Here is an 18,511-nt window from a genome sequence, read left to right on the forward strand (position 1 = left end):
CCTCTCCAGCAAAAAAAACCAGAAAAAGGTGGAAAAACAACAGTTTGTTTGGCCAAGGCTAAAGAAGGGATGGGGAGTCCCTGGAACAGCCCCTGGGAGAAGAGTGATGGAGAAAACTGCCAGGAAAATCCCAAATCGGCTCCTCAGGAGGCAGGGAAGCTCACAGGAAGCCTGCGTTCCTGTGAGGTTTTGGCTTTTGCTGCGTAAGCTGCTCTCACAGCACCACTCTGCTGCTGCGGGATACTGTGAACACGGGACTGGCAAAGGATCTGGCTGCAAACAGGGGATGGAAATGAGGGGCTGGTGGAAGGGGAAGCGGCATCGGCTTAAGGTGTTTCTTCTTTCAAAACCTGGCTTGTTCAACTCCTCCATAAGGAGAAGGAATGGACGGAAAAATACGTGAAAAGTAGAGAAAAGCTTGAGGTATCTGCGCAGTAGTACGTGCTGCCTGGTGGGTCTCCTCCAAGATGCAGAGTGCCCTAAGTGCTCAGAAACCAGGGGACGAGGCTCCAGATCACACTGGCAATGTAAAGGGTCCGGGGAGAGTCCTGGACAACGTGCCCTGCCCTGAGAGGTGCGGCTTAAGAAGAGCAGCGTTTGTGCATTGATACACAAGATAGATACAATCTCATAGAGTCCCTGTGGCAGCTGTGCAGACTTAACCTGTCTGTTTTAGCCCAAGACAGGCTCTGAGCAGGCAGGAGCAGCCCCAGTTTGCCCAGCGCTGAACCAGTTTGCTCCTGCTCTGCAGCCGAGAGCCTGCAGGGATGGTGGCAGAGCCCCGAGCCCTGCTGCGGTGCCTGCCCGAGGTGCCGCAGACGATTCGATGGGGAGTTTGGCGGTGTGGCTCGCTGCCCAGCCCTGATTGCACTGACACCAGGAAACTGATTCTGCAGCTTTGAGAGGCTTCTGTCTAAACATGTGGGGCCCTGAAAATCGTTCCCTAAACACGTTCTCGTTTCAACCTGAAAAAAATGTGAGGGATTTATTTTCAAAACATGATCTTTCATTTTGTCCTTGGGGTCAATTACATGCTCAAATAACACAGTTTGCATTAGCCAGCCTCCTCGGTGCTCATCTGATCCTAAATTGTCACCTGCCTCATTTCTTCAGGCTGGCCCATGCCTGCGAATAGCCACTGAACTTAGTGGGACTTCTGCCCCAAAAGACTGGTTTGAGCATAAAACGAGTCACCAAGCCGGCATAGGAGGCAGCACCACATGGTGTAAATAGTGTAAATATTTAGATGTGATAGACTGCTGTACTGAGGCGCAAGGTTACCGCCTAGCGCCCGGCTCCATGCCGAGGCCTGCTGGCTGCAGTGCCGACCTGGGGCCGCGGGCCGCGGGCCGCGTCCCCGGTGCGGGGCCCATCCCGTGCCTGAGCTTGCTGCCTTCCAGGTGCTGGGGCTGATGGTGCCAGCGGTTTTGGGTAACGGAGGGAATCTGAGATGAGGGCTGTTTGGTACACTTTGGGGTGCCCTTCAGGGCCAGACACCTGAGCAGCCAAACGCTGGGAATCCTCGGGTGTGGGCAGGCAAGCAGGCAGGGAACGGGCAGCCTGGTTTATGTGGGAAGCCCAGGCCTACCAGCGTTGTTCCCGCTAAAACCTTTTCTGTCAGGGAAGAGTGAGGCTGCTGCCATCGCCTCGCGCTGAGGGACAGGGGCTCCCCCACAGCGCCGTGGGGCACCGCCCGCCGGCAGGCCGACCCTCTCGCCTCCCCGAGCTCCCTGAAGGGGAATCTGATAAAACGAGGTGTCGTTGCGAGGGCCCGGGAGAGGCGAGGCCGCCTAACGCCGCGGCTGCAGGCCCCGGCCCGGCCCCGGCCTCGGCGGGCGGGAAGGCGCCGCGGTTGCCGTGACGACGCCCCGCTGCCCCCTCGGTTGCTATGGCAGCGGGCGAGCCAATCAGCGGCCGCCGCCGCGGGTCGGCGGGGGGAAGGCGCGGGGGAAGGGTTTGCCGGTGGCGCCGCCGGAAGTGCCGGCGGGGGCGGGGCCGGGTCCGGAAGCGCGGCCGGCGCGGCAGGAGGGTCAGGGCGCCTCAGCGGGGCGGCGGGAAGGCGGGCGAGTGAGCGGCGGCGGCTACCGGGGCCTGCCGGGGCCGCTGAGGTCCCCGGGACCGGCGCTGCCGGGGCCGGCGGGGCGCGGGCCGTCTCTGCCCGGCCGGAGCGCAGAGCGGGGACACCCCCGCCCCTTCCTTCCTGCCGCCCCTCCCCCGCGGCGGCAGGCCCTGCACGGGAAGATGGCGGCGGCGGCCGGAGGCGGCAGCGGCAGCAGCAGCGGCGGCGGCGCGGGGGCGGCGGGCCGGCCCGGGCTGTGAGACCCGCGGCGGGACGGGGCGGCGAGCGGCGGAGGATGAGCCTGCTGTGCGCGCAGTATCTCCGGTGAGAGCCGGCCGGGAAGCGGGGTGGGGGGGGTCGCCGCCTGCCCTGAGGCGAGGCCGCGGCCAGCGGCCCTGGAGGCGGCGGGGAGCCGGGGGACGGGGTCCCCTCAGGCGTGGGGAGTCCCTACAGCGGCAGCGAGGAGCTCGGGGCTGTGAGGGGGATGTGACCGGGGGCTGGGGGGACCCCGGCCGCCACGTTACCGAGCCCCGCACTGCTGGCGGGGAGCAGGGGCCGAAGGGGGACGGAGCCGCGTTCCCGCGGGCGGGCGGCCTGGGCTGCCGCGTAGCTGAGGACGGCCCGGCACGGCGAGGGCTCCGCAGCAAGGTCAAGCCGGTGCCTTGGAGCCGCGGGGAGGGCAGGGGAGCCCACCGGCTTCCCTGCAGGAATTCTCCAGCCCCTCTCCAATAGGTGCCGTGATAACCCGCCGCTGCGGAGCGACTGCGAAGTTTGACCCCGGCGGTGAAGCGAAACCTGCGCTCGCAGCCCCGTGAGGTGCTCTGGGAGAACGGCAGTAGCAGGAGTCGTGTCTCGGCCCTCACCAGTCAGCCCGCGGCCTGCTGAAAGTCCTCTGTCGCGGCTTGTACAGTTGATCAGTTTTGGGGACGGTCGGGCGAGGGTTTGGGAGAGAAGCGAGTCTGCCGCGGTTGTGCTGCTTCGAAACGCTTCGCTGAATGGAAACGCTCCTGAGTCCCTGAAGTCGAGAGCGCTAGATGCTGCACGTTGATATGAGCAGAACTTTGATAGGCTTTTGGGTGAACTTATCTTTAGGGTATGAAACGCTCCTTCTCTAGTGACTTTGGAAAGGAGCACTGTGAGATACAAATGGCTTTTCAGTAGCTATAAAATGCTAAATACCGTGTGGTCTGTGATGTTGCCCCTTCCCCCCCCCCCGCCCTTTCCAGAGCGCCTCATGGAAAAGGTGTAGGTATGCCAGAAGGGTATGCACATTCTTTCTGAAGAGTTTCGGGGCTTGGGAGGGTTTTCTATGGAGTGAATTCAAGGAGGTTTTTACATCTCCAATATACTTTCTATCCAGGGTTCTGAAACACTTCAGGTGTCTCTTCTTATAGATTCTCTAAATCCTCCTCTTCCTCCTCATCTTGTCATGTATCTCTGCCTGCCTCCTTCTGGTAGTCGAGATCCTATCTCAAGTTCATCTTTTCAAAAAAGAAAAAAAAGAAATTAATCTTTTTCTCTAATAGCAAGTTTATGGGCCTTTTTCTCTTCCAGGCTGCCAACCTATGCTGCCTTAGAAACTTCTTCGTTCTTTCTCTCCTGTTACGTTATGGAAAAAGCTCTTAAATGCCTCATTATTAGCTCTCCTCTACCAGTAAAAGACTTGCTTTTAATTTTAGTATATGTTTTTAATAACGTTGTAACCTCTTGTTCCCCCCCTCCCTCCCCATGACTACAAGTCTTTGTCTGCCTTGCGTTGTTACGAGGCAGCACTTGCCCCAGTCACCTTCCTGCACCACCGTACTCTTTCTTAGCATTCTTGTATTCTGCTGCACCAAGCTGGAGATCCTTCTTGCTTGCAAGCATGTGGGCAGTAATCACCTATTTCTTCTAGCTTTGTTCCTCCAGCACCATAGCTGGGCCTTTATCACTTTTTCCTGACTGTTTTGTTTTTATTGTGCCTAATACAATGGGATTGAAGCATCTGGGCACTAATGTCTTACAAGTAATGACTCCTGTCTTTGTCACCAAGAACCGTATCTCCTCCTAAAAACAAAAACAAAAAAAACCCCAAAAAACCCCAACAAACCCAAAAAAGCCCAAAATTTTCAAGCACTTTGTAGTCTGCAATCTTCCTCTTCTTTCTCTAAAGAACATTTGGGTTTGTTTCTCTGTGTAGAAGGTAAGCTTGGGGATAGTTTCCTTACATCCACAGAGTGACTATTTAAATTGTTTGATTTGCATAGGGCAGAAATTGAGCTGAGGATTACTGCAGCCCAAGCTCATAAAGAGAACTGGGAATAGAGCCTCAAACTCTCAGAGCCAGTTCTGTTAGTCCTTTGCCTTAAGGAGGAGGGCATCCTCCTTACTGTAGCATTAGAAGCTCAATCCGAGTGTAATGATGAAGGAATAAATAGACAAAAGTGTAATGATATGAAGGGGCAGCTTAACAAAACATTGTGCCAAATGAAGATGTGGAGCAATTAGTCTCTGCTGGTGCTCATCGTCTTAAAACTAAGGAGGGACAGAAAAGTTTTTGTGAGAAATCTTTCTCTGTATTTGATGTTTAGACAGAAGAGAGCTGAATTTCTAAGGTGACCACGTAATGGTTGAATAACTAGTGAAATAATGACTCTGCAAGAATCAAGACACTGAAAAAATGAGCAGGGAAGAAAGGACTTTCAGCTGGACTGCCTTAACTCCTCCACTACCAGTCTCTCGCTTTCTGTATAAATCTATATGAATCGGCTGTTTTAAAATGCTATCCTTAAAAGACTGTACACCTTCAATCAAAGTGCAAGAACTGAGAAACACCTGAGACTCCTACAGAAGTCTTCCAGAATGAACAAAGAAGGTCAGACTTCATGTACCGACTCTTTCAAAAGTTGCAGGAGAGTCTGTTTTTAAGTCATCTTCATATGTTGTAAGAAAGTGTTGGGGATTTTGCTTTCCCAGTCTTCCTATCCTTTTCAAGGTCACCTTTCAAGAGTACTGGAGTGTCTTCTGTCCCATCTAGTTTCCTAGAAACTTCTTTCGGGTCATTGTTTGAGTCACTTCTCGAAAGATTTGCGTTACATCTGGTCAGGTGAGTAGACCTTTCAGAAGGTTCTTTCAAAGAGCTCTTAGGAAAAAGACGCGTGGTTCACATCTCTCTGTTCATGTGAACGTGTTCATCTCATCTGGCTAAAAATTTGTACCGATACCATTTGTGCTGCTTTGGGAATCTACAAGCACTCCCCATAAATCAAACTAATTTCGTGGGGCAGTCATATTACGGTAAACATTTAATGTGTCCTGCTAGGTACAGAAGAAGTCACTTCTAAGCAAAGTATCACTACCGATAGGATTTCTAACATAATACTACAGAAACTTCCGAGCGCATCCTTTTTATAAGACAGTATCGAGCTTTAGTCCATGTTTGTTCACTTTAAGGAAATTATCTTCATTGCCAATTTTATATGTTAATGTTCAAGTAGTTAACTTGGATTCAGAAGTTTAGCAGTTTGGCTTGAATTGAGATATAACCATCTCAATTGCATTTCACAAAGATGTGAACTCTAGTTACTAGTTAAATGTGGCATTACCCTGGTAAATTGTGGCTTTTAGCACTCTGTAAACATGGAATAAAAAGTGCTTGAATTACAGGGCTTGAACACCGCTTAGAAATTCTAGTGCTGACAAACCAGTAGGTAGTTTCCTGTAGTCTTATGATGAGGCTATAACCAACTTCATTAAAGGTTTGACTGCTTTAATAATTTAAATTGTGGCTCTCTTTTCAAAGACTCATCAGTAGCTCCATTAACTTCTGTATCTGCTGTGTCTCTTCATGGTTGCTCCTTTGCTGTCTGCCTGTCCATGACGCACCTCTTGCAGTGTTTATTCACTGTTAATGGAGGAGGGTAGAGCGGAGGTAATTTAGTGCTGCAATCTGTGTGTCTGAGCATGTTCTGGTACCGATTCCTGATCAGGATGATGTAGAGTTGATGTTTGTCAGTGCTGGAAGGCAGAAACCAGAATACTGTTTGAAACCCAGAATGAATCTCAACAGGACAGGCAGAGTAAGTTATTTAATTATCTTGAGGGTACATAGAGGAAAAAGGTAGTAAATGTAACTACAGTGTTAATAGATAATCTTGTAATGCATGCCTGCAGCATGCTGCCTGGAGTTCATAGGATCACAAGGTAACTTGGGCTGGAGGGGACCTCAGGAGGTCCCTGTCCAACCTCCTGCTCAAAGCAGGGGGTCAGACCAGGTTGCTCAGGGCTCGGTCCACTAAGGTCTTGAAAACCTCCAAGGATGGAGACAGCTCAGCCTTTTGGGGCAGCCTCTGTTACTCCTTGACTGTCCTCGCGGTGGAAAAGATTTTCTTTGCATCCAGTCTGAACCTCTTGTATTTTAACTTACGCCCCTTGTCTCTCATCCTCCCACCACATGCCACTGCAGAGAGCCTGGCTCCGTCTTCTCAATCCCTTCCTCGCAGGCGTGTGGCTGCTGTGGGTGCCCCAAGCCTTCCCTGCCCCAGGCTGACCAAGCGCCGCTCCCATGGCCTCTCCGCCAGCCCTGAATGCAAGTGTTCCAGCCCCAACCACCCTGGGGGCCTCCGCTGACCTCGCTCAGGTTGATTTCTTGATTTGTCTTGATATCTGAACAAGACTAGTCAGTCTTGGAAAGTATTCCCTCCAGCTTTTTATGTTCTGAAATGATTAATGCTACTTTCAGACATTGTTTACTCTTGAATTTTAAACAGGGGAGGAGTAGTGGCGAGATCAAATACTGTGTTGGCCTTTCAGGAGGCACCTCTTAGCACAGTGTTTTCTTTGGGGGAACATAAAGGGAAAACATTCCTTTTTCTTTTCTCTCTTTTTTTTTTTTTTTCCTCCATACAACGTGTCTCTAGCATTTGATAACTAGAATTGTTGCCAACATTTAGTATGAGCAACACTTCTTATCCCTCTTCAAGGGTGAGGGTAGTGGTTTAAAAAGGCAAATAAGATTGATGATTACTACTGATCAACAAACTTTTTGTGGTGACCTATGAAGTAAAAAGAATTACAGTAAGAAAAGCGTTAAGCAATTCCCCTCTCAGCTTTCTGCTGAAGGAAATTTGTCTTGCTGAGAGCCCCAAGACACACACCGTACCCCTAAGGTCTCTGGGCAGGTTCCCACCAACTCCAGCTGCTGCAGCGTGGTATCTGGGTCAGCCAGGCCGTGGTAGCCCAGCAGCTCTTACTTGCTCCCTTTCTTCTGTCATGGAGATTTGGATTATTGAGCACCCTCTTGCTACCCAGGGACAACTTGTGCTGAAGTCACAAGTTGGCTGGGTGTGCTATCATAACTGATACTTTTTTTCAAGCCTAGATTCCTAAGGAACAAGGTTTGTGTGAATGTACTGCTTATCACTTTTTTTCTCCTCTTTCTCAAACGGTTTTGACAAATTTTAGCAGTCTTCTACAGAGGGATAGAAGTTTCAAAGTTGACTGTTGCCATTGACTTTACAAAAGTTAGCTGGTTAGAAGAGCGATCCAAATAAGTGTGCCTGTTGAGAGAGGAGCAGGCAGAGCTCAGCTGGTGTGAATCAGCACATGGAGAGCTTCATGTCAGCTGTGACGTGCTTTTCTGTGCATGGAGTTTGAGTTTGCTCCTCTGTTAATAGCGAGGATTTGAATGCGTGTGCAGTTTAGCAGGTGGGGGGCACATTTTTCTGCTGGCGGGACTGGCAGGAAGGTGACTATGTATGAAAGTGTGCCAGAGGGAAGAGGGCTGCAGTCGTCAGAGAACTTGACCCCCACTTGCTTAGCACTTAGCAAAAGCTTGGCCATATGGACAAAGGGTGTGTGTTAAACTTCACCTGCTCCTGACAGAAGTTTCTCACTCTTCCTTTCACCCTCAGCCCTGATTTGGTGGCGTAAGTTTATGGCCAGGTCTTCAGTGGATTGGACTGGGGAACTACGCTAGGTTAAAACTGCTTTGTTTTGTTTTTTACCCACAGAGTTTAGTCTGAGTTGGTTTCCTGATCCCTTTCATCATGTTACCGCACATGTGCTGACAAAAGGGGTGAGGTTGTGTGCAACAGGAACGAGACACTAATAGTAAGGGCAGGGTGGGACTGCTTCTGGTGATAGCGCTCATTATCATTAAAGTGCTCACTGACCCATAACACTAGTAAATAATTCCCCATTTCCTAGAATATAGCTGTAGCTATATATAGAATATATCTATATAATATATAGAAAATAGTGATAGCTGGTATCACTGTCACAAATAGTACCCCTGTTTTCAGTCTGGGCTGAGAGTCTCCCCTTATTTTTCTTGCTGCAGAACACAGCTCACTGTGGATGCTGTTACTGTGCTTTGTGCTGTGCTTGAGGTTATTTGCAAAACAGTGTTCCAGTGACCTAGAAGTGCAGGTTAGTGTAAGTAAAGTTACAGCTGTATTTATTTATTTATTTTTGATGGCAGGGATGATTCTTGTAGCCATGAGTTCTTTGTTCTAACCTGCATACTCCTGCTTAGTTTGATCTTTGTTGAAGAGGAGAAAGTTCTGTTGTGGCAGTGAAACCAGGTGATGCTTATCTGAAGTTTTGACGGGGGCACATAAGCCGCAGCAAAGCGGCTGCCCCCTTCTCTGAATATGGGGTTTTGGAGGGTTTTTGCTGAGTTTCTTCCTTTCAGTGCAGTGTGAAGACACATATTTGCCTGTTAAAATTTGCTTGATGAGTGCTTAGCTATTTTATTTAAGTACTCAATATAAAGAATGCCGTGATATTCAAGCTACTGGTAAAATCTGTTACTTCTGTCCTGAAAGTGTATCTTCCATGTAGCGGTTTTATAACAAGTAACCCTAGCCTACTCCAGTGAGATGTTTCTGCCTCCAAATAAACTGATCTGGGCACTGAATTATATCGCTAACTTTCACCTCAAGCAACTTAAAGCTTTATTTAAATTAATCTACGTGGAATGTGAAGCTGCCCTGCTTTTCCATTTGCCACATTGGCTATCACGTGCCTTTTCAGATGTCTTGGTGCTTCCCACTTGAGAAGAGAAGGTTGGCTGCAGTCATTGCTCAGGATCGCTTGGGTTGATGGGAGAAGACAGTGACTTGATGGATAGATGCCTTGGCATCTGCCCTGCCCTGCTCAGCTAGCAAAATCAGTATGGAAGAGGAGTAATTGCAGTTCAAGTGCATGGTGACTGGGGAGGGAGGAGAGGATGGTTTGCTGTAGTGTCTGATTTTGTTGGATGAGATTCTGCTGGGGGTTGAGCTGCTGGGGGTTGTAGAGTTTTAAGGGTCCTTCATCACTGCCGTTGGATCTTCACAACAGCAGCAGAGATTCAATAATAGGAGCAGACTCCTCAGAGTAAGGAATGGTGGAAGAACAGTTAAGGAATGCAGCTATAATGTGTAAGGAGCATATGTGGGAGGACATTAGTTATTGCTTTTGTTACTTTGAACTTGAGGCTTGTCCTCGTCTTGCTTGGAAGCTGTGCAGCTGCTGTCAAGCAGGAGGGGAATAAAACTGCATGTTTATTTCCTTAAAATCATTAGCAGAATTGCATACTTTGGCCCTGTACTTTTTAATATATTACTAGAGAGGTCACAGATTTCAGTGGTGATTGGTCAAGTATAAGTTTTCCTGTGCTCAGGGAGGGGTATGGCATCTTAACTCTATTTCTCCATCTTACCGCAGTGAAAAGAACAGAGGGCTAACTTAATGTGTGTTGTGGAGTGACACAAGGAATCATGGAGCTGACTTGTGGGCTGTAGTTTCTCACTATTTCATCCAGGAGGGAGGGCAGGTGTTTTTTTCTGTACATGCCTCTTGAGCACTCGTGTTGCTGCATGCAGTATCTTGCTGAATGTAGCTTTACAGTTGTACTGGTTTCATCACCAGCTTCCACTTGTGCAGCCGTACTCAGAGTCCTGCCTTTAGGCCACGTTTCTAGGCTTGTCTGGCCACTGCTTTTCTTCCCATTTGAATTTAAGAAGAACTTCTGATCGTAAGCTTGGGCACTTCCTAGACAACCGAATGAGGGGGAAATGGCTTAAGCAGTGTTTTGTTGTTCTGTATTTCAATTCCTCTGAGATAAATCAGCAACTGCTCATTCAGGTCAATGTAATGCTGTGAGTTGGGGTGGAATAAGAGCTTTTTGAGTAACGTTAGGCCTGCTTTCTCTTCTTTCTGTATTCCAGTAGGACTTTTCTCGGATTATTCACACTGGCTTCTGCACTCAAGGGATTATCATAAGGAACCAGAAGGCTGAGGAGTCTCTTGGGATTGTTACACAGCCGTGGGCGACAGACTGAATTTCACTGATGGGACTCAAATCAGAGATACCCTTGAGGTACTTAGGAGTCCTGCTAGAGTTAATTTTCTCTTCCACCTTTAGGGAGAAGAAATGTCGTTTTTCTGAAAGTACTTATGATATCTCTAATACATCAGCAGTCTGTTTCTCGTATTTTAATTTCATTGTCTGTGGTGTTCTATATCCTTTAGTGGTTAGCCCTATTGAACAGATTTCTGCTTCATCTAATATTGGTATGTGTAAGCTGATTTTTATTTTATCCTATCCCCCCAGCATTGTCTGTTTTGAGTCTGCGGGCCCCACTTGTCATATGGCTGAATTATCTGAGAGCTGCTCTGTAGCTGTTAGGAAGTGAGAAATTAATTCTGAATGTATTTCCAGTGAAACCTTTAAGATTGATTCAGCCAAATGAACTTGGGGAAAATTTCTTGAATTACTTTAAAGAACCTTAGGCAGAGATTAGACTTTTTGTTTGGACACAGTAGAACAGACCTTTTGGGCATTGAGAGTTTTTATTCAAGACTGACTTTGGTGTTTCTCGGTGCCTTGATTTAACGAGGCCTTGATAGCTGTTCCTATTTGATCAGGTTACAGCAAACGGCAGTTTGTTTGGAGCCAGCCTGTTCTAGGGCCCCCTGGACTCCCCAGTGGTTTGTCTGTGCTGCATTATTTGTCACTGTTTGACTTCCCTACAGGTGTTGTCAGGAATAGAAAGAAATGAATTTTTGATAAATCTGTTGGGAAGACCATTTTTCCCCCTTTGTTTTATGATAATCTTGTAAATTCTGCTACTGTACTTCCTGTTGCAATGAAGGTCTCCTGGTATTTGCTTTGCCGTGTCCTGTCTTGGTCTCACTGTGATTTGAAGAAAGCACGTGGGTATTGCTATGTGTCAAACAGCTGCAACTGTGTGATAATCTTTTTTTAAACCAGGGTTTCCTGTAGCCAGCAAGGAACCTTTGACAGACTCCAGCTTCAGTTCCTTCTGCAGTCAGTACTGGTTTTGGCAGTGCCTTTGAGCATTTGTACTCTTGGAGGTACACTTGAGCCATTAGGAGGGCTTTTTAGGGTAGTTTTTCCAGACTAGCCTAATAATAACTAAAATTAGAAATGCTAATCATCTGTACCTATGAAGAGGGGAAGAAAGGAGAATGGGACAAAACTTTTGTCTGTGGCATAGATGCTAGTTGTCTGTCCTGAAGTAGTGTAAATACTTGTCGAGGACAATGCTGTGATGAAACTCTTGAGCGTAGAGGCTTGATCTAGTCAGCTGTTCCCCAGAAAAAGCCAGTCTGCTGCTGGGTCTGGTTTTTGTGAATGGCAATAAGAATAGTGTCCAAATGATTTAAGCCACATTTTTTAATATTAAAGTAAAACCTAAAACCACCAAGAGTGTATAAAACCATGAAAACTGTAGCAGCTCTTAGAGCTTCAACATCCAGCAGTTGCTAGTAAAATAGAGTAAATGTTATTTCAATATGAAGAAAAAGATGAGATTCAAGAAAGGCTACTTTTCTGTATGGGTTAATGATTATAAATTAAATTATTAAAAGATGGACAGTAAACTTGCAATAAAAATCTAGGTTTCAGTTTGTCGTAATACCCTCAATATGCACAAAGTTAAACATATATGTGAAATCTTTAACTAGAAAAGAACTGATAAGCTGCCTAATATGCATTGTCAAAATTCATTTGAATTTATACAGAATGCCTTAATTTAGGAGCATGTCACATAGATTATGCTAGGGCATTAACTTCTGGCAATTTTTCCACCCAGCTTGAATGTACCCATACTATTTCATTTGAGAGATTTGTTTTGTTTTTAGGTAAACTGTAGGAGTTGCGGGGCTTGGGGAAAGACAGCTGTAGGGGATTGTGGCTTGCCCGGTGTGCAGTCCAGCTTCAGCTGAAGTACTCATCTTCTCCTGGTTTTGATATCAAAGACTAAAATAAAAGCTCTAAAGCTTGAAGCTGTCCGGACAGAAATTTCCGATATCTTTCTAATGAAGGTGCCAAATGCTAGCTGATGCTGCTTGTGCACTACAAGACTATTTTGGTAGCTTCCATCATAGACAGCTAGGCAGAAGTGAGCACTAAAAGTGATGTGTCTATCTGTAACTTTATGTACTCAGAATTTTGGGATAATCTCTCAAAATCAGGTAAAATTCTGCATGTTTTGCATTCAAGATGGTTCTAAAATTGTATTTTATATCATGTATAACTGATTCTGTTAATTCCTGAAATCTTTGAGGACTACAAAACTAGAAACTGCTATGCTGGAGTGTTAGGTGATGTGGCCCAGGAGTGTCTTGTCTTTAGGAATGACAGATCAGAAGACATGAAGATCCTGGGGCCTCTAAGGACTCAGCTGCAGGAATTTTTTTTTTGTGTGGTTGAAAGTGCTGTTGAACATATGGGTTTCAGATTTGGGGTTAGAGCAGCATGATTTGCGTAGTTCACACGCTTTATTGTCAAATGCTGAAGTACACTGCCAAAATTATTCTATTTTAAAATTTGTTTTGCACATGCTAGTATCCTATACAAAACATTTGATGACAAGATCCAAGCTATTGTGGTTGCAAAGTGAAATGCCAGGGCTGAGTTGGCTTGTGCAACCTGAGTAATGCACGAGTGTTGAGTTAATAACCGGTAATGGCGTAGTCACATGCTGAATCTTTTCCTGGCATCATCCCTCCTTGCTTAATATGCGGCAAAGATTCAGAAAATGTCTTCTCAGTCTAACCAGGTGAGGACAGTTCTTGCCTCTTCACCACCTTATGAAGGCAGCAGTGGGTTGAACAAGGCTGGTGATGTTTGCTGAGGGATTTGGTGAGAGGAAGGAGACAGAGTGGGTGAACCCAAGGCATGCTGCGGTTCTTTAAGGCAAGATGCAGTGCCATGCAGAAACAATTTAGCAAGGTGGCTGGGATAGGCTGCTTTGGGGTATGGAGGTGTCTGCCTCTGGAGGACTTCAAAAACAAGCAATGCAAATGTTTGTCAGGAATAGCATCAGGGTGAGGGAATGGGCTACATAACCTTTTGAGGTTCTTTCCAGCCTTAAGATTTGATCTTCAGGCTAGATGTGTTAGTCCATTGCTATGGAGCCTGTTCCTCAGCCGTTGCAGAAGGTAAAATGAGTGTAATTAACAGGTCTGGCCTGACTATTGAAAGGGAGACTGCAGTCTGCAAAACATTCAAGTTTGTTTTCTACGGAGTTTATGTTCAGTAAAGATCTGCTAAACCCAAAACTTTTTCCATACGTGATTCGTAAAGCAGATGCCAATTTGTAGGTGGCTGTACATCGTGTGAACTTTTCTAGATACAGAACTAGAAAGGAATCTGTCTTAAGGTATTGAGATTTAAATTTGAAATAAAATTATTTTTATAAAAACATCTAATCCCCCAAAGCAGGGTTAACCTTGAAAGTTATAAATTTGCTCAGATGCTTGCTCCTAACCAACCCATTAGTTTTTAAAATGGGAAAGGTAGGTTACTGGTTAACTGGCAGTACCTGAGAGCGCTCCACAGGGCGATAGCTGCAGCAGCAGCAGCTCTGTTTGGAGGCAGTTTGGACCTGCTGCAAGCAGAGCTGCAGAGATCAGCCGGGTTTGGCCGAGTGAGCTGCACCACTTCAGCCAGGCTGGTTTTCCTCAGGACCCGTTTGTGTTTGACAGGGCTCAAAAGCTTCAAGCTGCAGCCTTCCTAGGCAGGGGCAGTTCTCATAGTAGCGTGTCCGTGCTGCTTCACTCCTGAGCTAATAAAACTTGCTAGATCTGAGCTGGTTGGATTGGTCATAGGTTTCTCCTTCAGCTGAACACAGACAAGAGAGTAACTTCTACATATTCCAGGAGTACACGTGTTTTGGTGATGGACTCTTGGGTTTTGTAGCTGACAGCCCATCTGGATGAGCTCCTGAACTTGGGGGGGAGAACCAAGAGCAGAGGACTATGGGAGAGCTGTGTGTTGATAACTCAGAAGTTGAATCGGAGGTTCATTAACAACCTCTCCTTCCTATAGTTCCACGCAGCTCAAAGGGGTGTCCTTGATACCTTGTGTCATGTTCATGCTTTTTTGAAATATGTAGTAAATACTGCTGGTGGTGTGGTTTGAGGTGAGAATTTAATGATCAGGCATCCTTTTTTTTATTAGAAATTAACGTATGTGATAGAGCTGCGTTAAACCTATGGTGGCAGAGGATTTTTCCTACTTTTTCTTATTTCCATACTTTTTTGGGAAAACAGTTCTTCAAATATTCTCTAGTTGAAAAGTAAGTACGTTTCAAAACAGCATTGCCTGTGTGTTTCTGATAGAGAATGGGGAGCAGCTAATAAGACTCCTGTAAACTATTGGCAATGATGCACTGAGTACCCATTTAATTATCATAAATGGACGATATCGTTCTCCCTGACTGGTGTTCAGCCTTTGTCCTATTGCTGTGCTTTCAGAGTGTGGCTTGCATTTAGTTTCAAGACGGAGAATTGAAAATAATTTCTGAGATGCAGCTTGCAATTAGGATCATACTCAGATGTAATTTGAGTGTTATCTGTCATAGCGTGTCTAAACCATACAGTGTCCTTTCACACTGAAAAATCTCTTAGTTATGAAAAGCTATTTTAAAACTTCTGGGTATGTCACATTTGTGCATACGTATGTGCTTTGTGTGATGTTTATATAATTGTGAGTTTATAAAATGAAGGGGGTTGGCAAAACCCAGCTTCATACAACTGTTGAATGACTGCAAAGAATAATTTAAATGTCAGTAATTTTGCTTTAGGCCTTATGTTTTTGAAGGTCTTGACTGTCTGGGCATAGATCTCAGTATTAGTACTGGGAGAGCACATGTTCAAAATGCTGAACTCTACTGTATCTATCATAGTTAACTTGCTACAAGCACAGTATGAGGGGTTATTCGTGCTTTATTTTTGCCACCTCTGATGGTGCCATCTAATGTATTTGCTCTTTCTTCATCTGCTGCTTAGCAAGGAAGACAGTATCCTGAATTCCCAATAACTGACTCCTCTTTAATGGTCATTGCCTCCTGTGTCAATGTGAGTCATTCTCAGCACTACTGCTCGTAAGGATCAGCCTTTGCCACTGGGTGAGGGGTAATTTCAGAGTCAGGGATTGAGAGGAAGGAGGTCCATAGAAAACACCAAAAATCAGCAATATATCTTGGTTTTATATCCCAAGCTATTAGCCGAGGCTAGAGGCAGCAGGAAACTGCTAGAGCTAAAAGTCGGGACTTAGAGGGCTGCAGGTATTGCCCTCTTCTTGTGAAGTGGGGTGGACTTTCCAGGGGGAAATATCTGTCACCTTTGTAACTAGCTCCTAGCTGCAGGCGCTCTGCTCTCTAGCTCCACGGGCGGGCAAGAGGGCATATTTTATCCATGTTGCAACAGTGTGGCACTAAATCGACTGTGTAATTACCAGCCTTTGAATTGAATACTGTACACTTGCCTGGGAGATCTCGTACAATGTCCAGGGAGGGTTGGCGTCTGCTGCCTGACCTTAGCTGATCTGGCTTCTGCAAGGCTGACTTAAATAGCACAACTTTCTGAAACTGATTTGATGATATCCATCTGAAGCTGATCTCGATGCTCTGATTTCTGCACTTTCCATAATTTTGGACATGGTTTTCATAATGCAAAAGCTGTTGAAAGAAGTTAAATAGTGTTCACTTATTTTAACATCTATTGTCTGCAGTTTCCAGCTCTTAACACAAGATTTTACCAAGTCAGGAACTGTAACATAACAAATGAGTACTGGTGTTACTATATATTTATCACAACTGAAACCTGATATTGTGTGCACTCTAATCAGGGTGGATTTGAAAGAGCGAAAGATAGTAATATTACAAGGGCATAATTTGTTGGGGTGTTTTGTTCTGTTTTTTGTTCAGAAAGTAATTACGTTGCTTTTCCTTGCTCAGTCTCAAAACCTTTTTGGAATTACCATGGGAAATAAGTTAGTTCAGGTGCAAACCTCTCTCATCCCGCTTAGCACCGTAGTCATAAGAACTAATAAACCTTCTGTGTGCTTACCAAAAGTTCCCTATTGTGGGTAGTGAGGAAGCAGAGCTTTATGGTTTTTCTCTCCAAAATCTGCATATTTTTAAGGGAGTGGGCTGTCAGTGTTTGAGTGGATTGTCAGGCAATCTTGAAGAAGTTTTTGTTCCTTCACACCTTTAAGATTGCTTTCGTTTTTAAAAACTAGCCTGGCTGATGGATAGTGTAAAGTAAGGAGATACACAGACAGATTATGTATTCTGTGTTAAACGTTTTGCCATTGAGTTGTTCTCAGGTCAACTGCAAAGCTGATATGTTGTCAGCCGATGCAGTAAATGTCTTACTGTATGGATGCTGACAAGGAAATGGAGTATTCCTTAAGTGTATTCATTTGTTGACTGTTTCCTATCAGAAACTTTCATTTAAAGTTATTCCTTAAAATATTAAAAGATACCCATGTCTTGAAGTGCCACACATACTAAGTATCTGCTCATTCTTTCCTGAGCCTGCCTTTTTTATGGTTATTAAATTGTTTTTAATCATTTGGTAACTTGCTCTTAATTTTTCTGTACTGAAAACACTGTCAGGGTCACCTGCGGAGCTATGCTGTCAGCTCCTGGGAAGTAAACAAAGTAACTGGAATTCTTGTGCTTTTCTTTCATGGGCAACATCCATTTAGAGATTAGTTTTCTCCCTTATAGCTCCAGTAAAATTCCAGATAACTAATAGGTCAAGATGGAAAGTTAAAGAACAGCATAGTCAGTATTTAAAAAATATCTTTACAAACCAGCAACTATGGAAAACACAGCTGAGCTTTCCTGATCTAGTCTTAATACTGTACATTTATTCCAAGCTATTTTTGTTTGAATTGAAAAAATATAGATTGTTGGGTATTTAGTTTGCAGGTAACTCTTCTGGCTTAAATTTTAGAACTCTCTGGAATAGGCACAGGCATGCTGCTCATCCTGAACGACTACCTACAGACCAGATCCCATTTCTGAGGTGTTTAACTCACGTTTGCAGCGCTGCTTTTCTAACAAGGCTCAGACTTGCTCCTATCCTTGATGTGAGCTCTAGGCTGAAATGAGAGGGAGAGCGGAGACTTCAGTGGAGACAGTTGAACGCTAGAAGCCTGAGCAGGGTAGGAGACTTGTATTTCCCTCCCTGTAGATTAAATTGGAGAGTAAGCACATATAAACTTCCCTTAGGGTAACTTTTACCTGTTGAGGACGTCTCTTTCAAATCTTGAGACAAAGGAACTGACTTCCATGAAACTGGAGGAAAAAAATGAGTTTGAATGAAGCTGACTGCGAGGGTGCTTTTTACTCTTATCCAGGGAGGAGGATTGTCAGTTCTGGTCAAATGTGGAAAGAGTTGCTTTTGGTGGTTGCTTTTTGAGGATGATTATTATGACTTGCTTCTAATAGAGCCTGGACTAGGAGAAAGGGGGAAGATGGGATTAAAAAAAAATTCCTATTCTGTGTCCCCATTTCTCACCATCCCTCTCAGCTGAGGTGGGAACAAGAAGGCGATAGAGCAGGATTCCTTATGTAGAGGGTTTGGATTCAGGTGTTGATTGCCTTGCTTTAGCATCTGCTTGCAGAGGTGGTTTTTCTACTTGCACAGTTACACTGATGCTGAATTAATTGTTTGCGTGGCTTTGATCTACAGCTATAATCTGATAAAGCCACCGGTCAAAGAAATTAGCTGTACCCTGACTTCAGCTGCCTGTAACAGGAATAATAAGCTTTAAACTAGTTAGCACATAGAATTGACAATAAGGTGGTACTGTTGAAGATGTTTTTCATTGCTGTATCTGTGAAGACTGTCCTTTCAGTGTAAAAGGCACATGGAGCATTTAACTCCATGACTCATAGTCTGAAGATCTCTTGCTATGTCAGTCAGAGCTGACATCACCAAAACCTGCCTGCTCCTGAAGCAAGTGATTCCAGCGCTTTATGAAAACTATGGTCATTTAAATTAGGTGGCAACACTTGCAAGTTTGGAACATTAAGAACTTGTTCCATAAAAATAAAGCTGCTTTAAAAAAGTTGTTAAACAGTACATATCTGATGCACAAGTGAGTAAGTAAAGTTTATACACAAATAAGTAAGTGAAATCTATATCGGACTCCCTCTACTG

At 45.5% G+C, this 18,511-nt stretch overlaps 1 protein-coding gene across 8 annotated transcripts in view; it reads left to right on the forward strand.

Moving 5' to 3' along the window:
* Window positions 1-2,001: 2,001 nt before the first annotated feature.
* SMG7 (SMG7 nonsense mediated mRNA decay factor) overlaps window positions 2,002-18,511 on the forward strand; it is a 54,624-nt gene continuing 38,114 nt past the window's right edge. For 5 of the 8 annotated variants that reach the window (XM_087731415.1, XM_087731424.1, XM_087731419.1 and 2 more), the window contains exon 1: window positions 2,002-2,383. In XM_087731415.1, coding sequence (XP_087587541.1) covers window positions 2,355-2,383 — 29 coding nt within the window. In that variant the 5' untranslated portion in view covers window positions 2,002-2,354. Of the gene's footprint in view, window positions 2,384-10,251; window positions 10,404-18,511 lie in introns of those variants that run through there. The other 3 variants (XM_087731416.1, XM_087731417.1, XM_087731422.1) reach the window with 3 other exon arrangements.

Source organism: Nipponia nippon, unplaced genomic scaffold, assembly GCF_047370975.1.
Source record: "Nipponia nippon isolate SJK-2023a ecotype South Korea unplaced genomic scaffold, ASM4737097v1 scaffold_5, whole genome shotgun sequence".
NCBI classification, from domain to species: Eukaryota; Metazoa; Chordata; class Aves; order Pelecaniformes; family Threskiornithidae; genus Nipponia; species Nipponia nippon.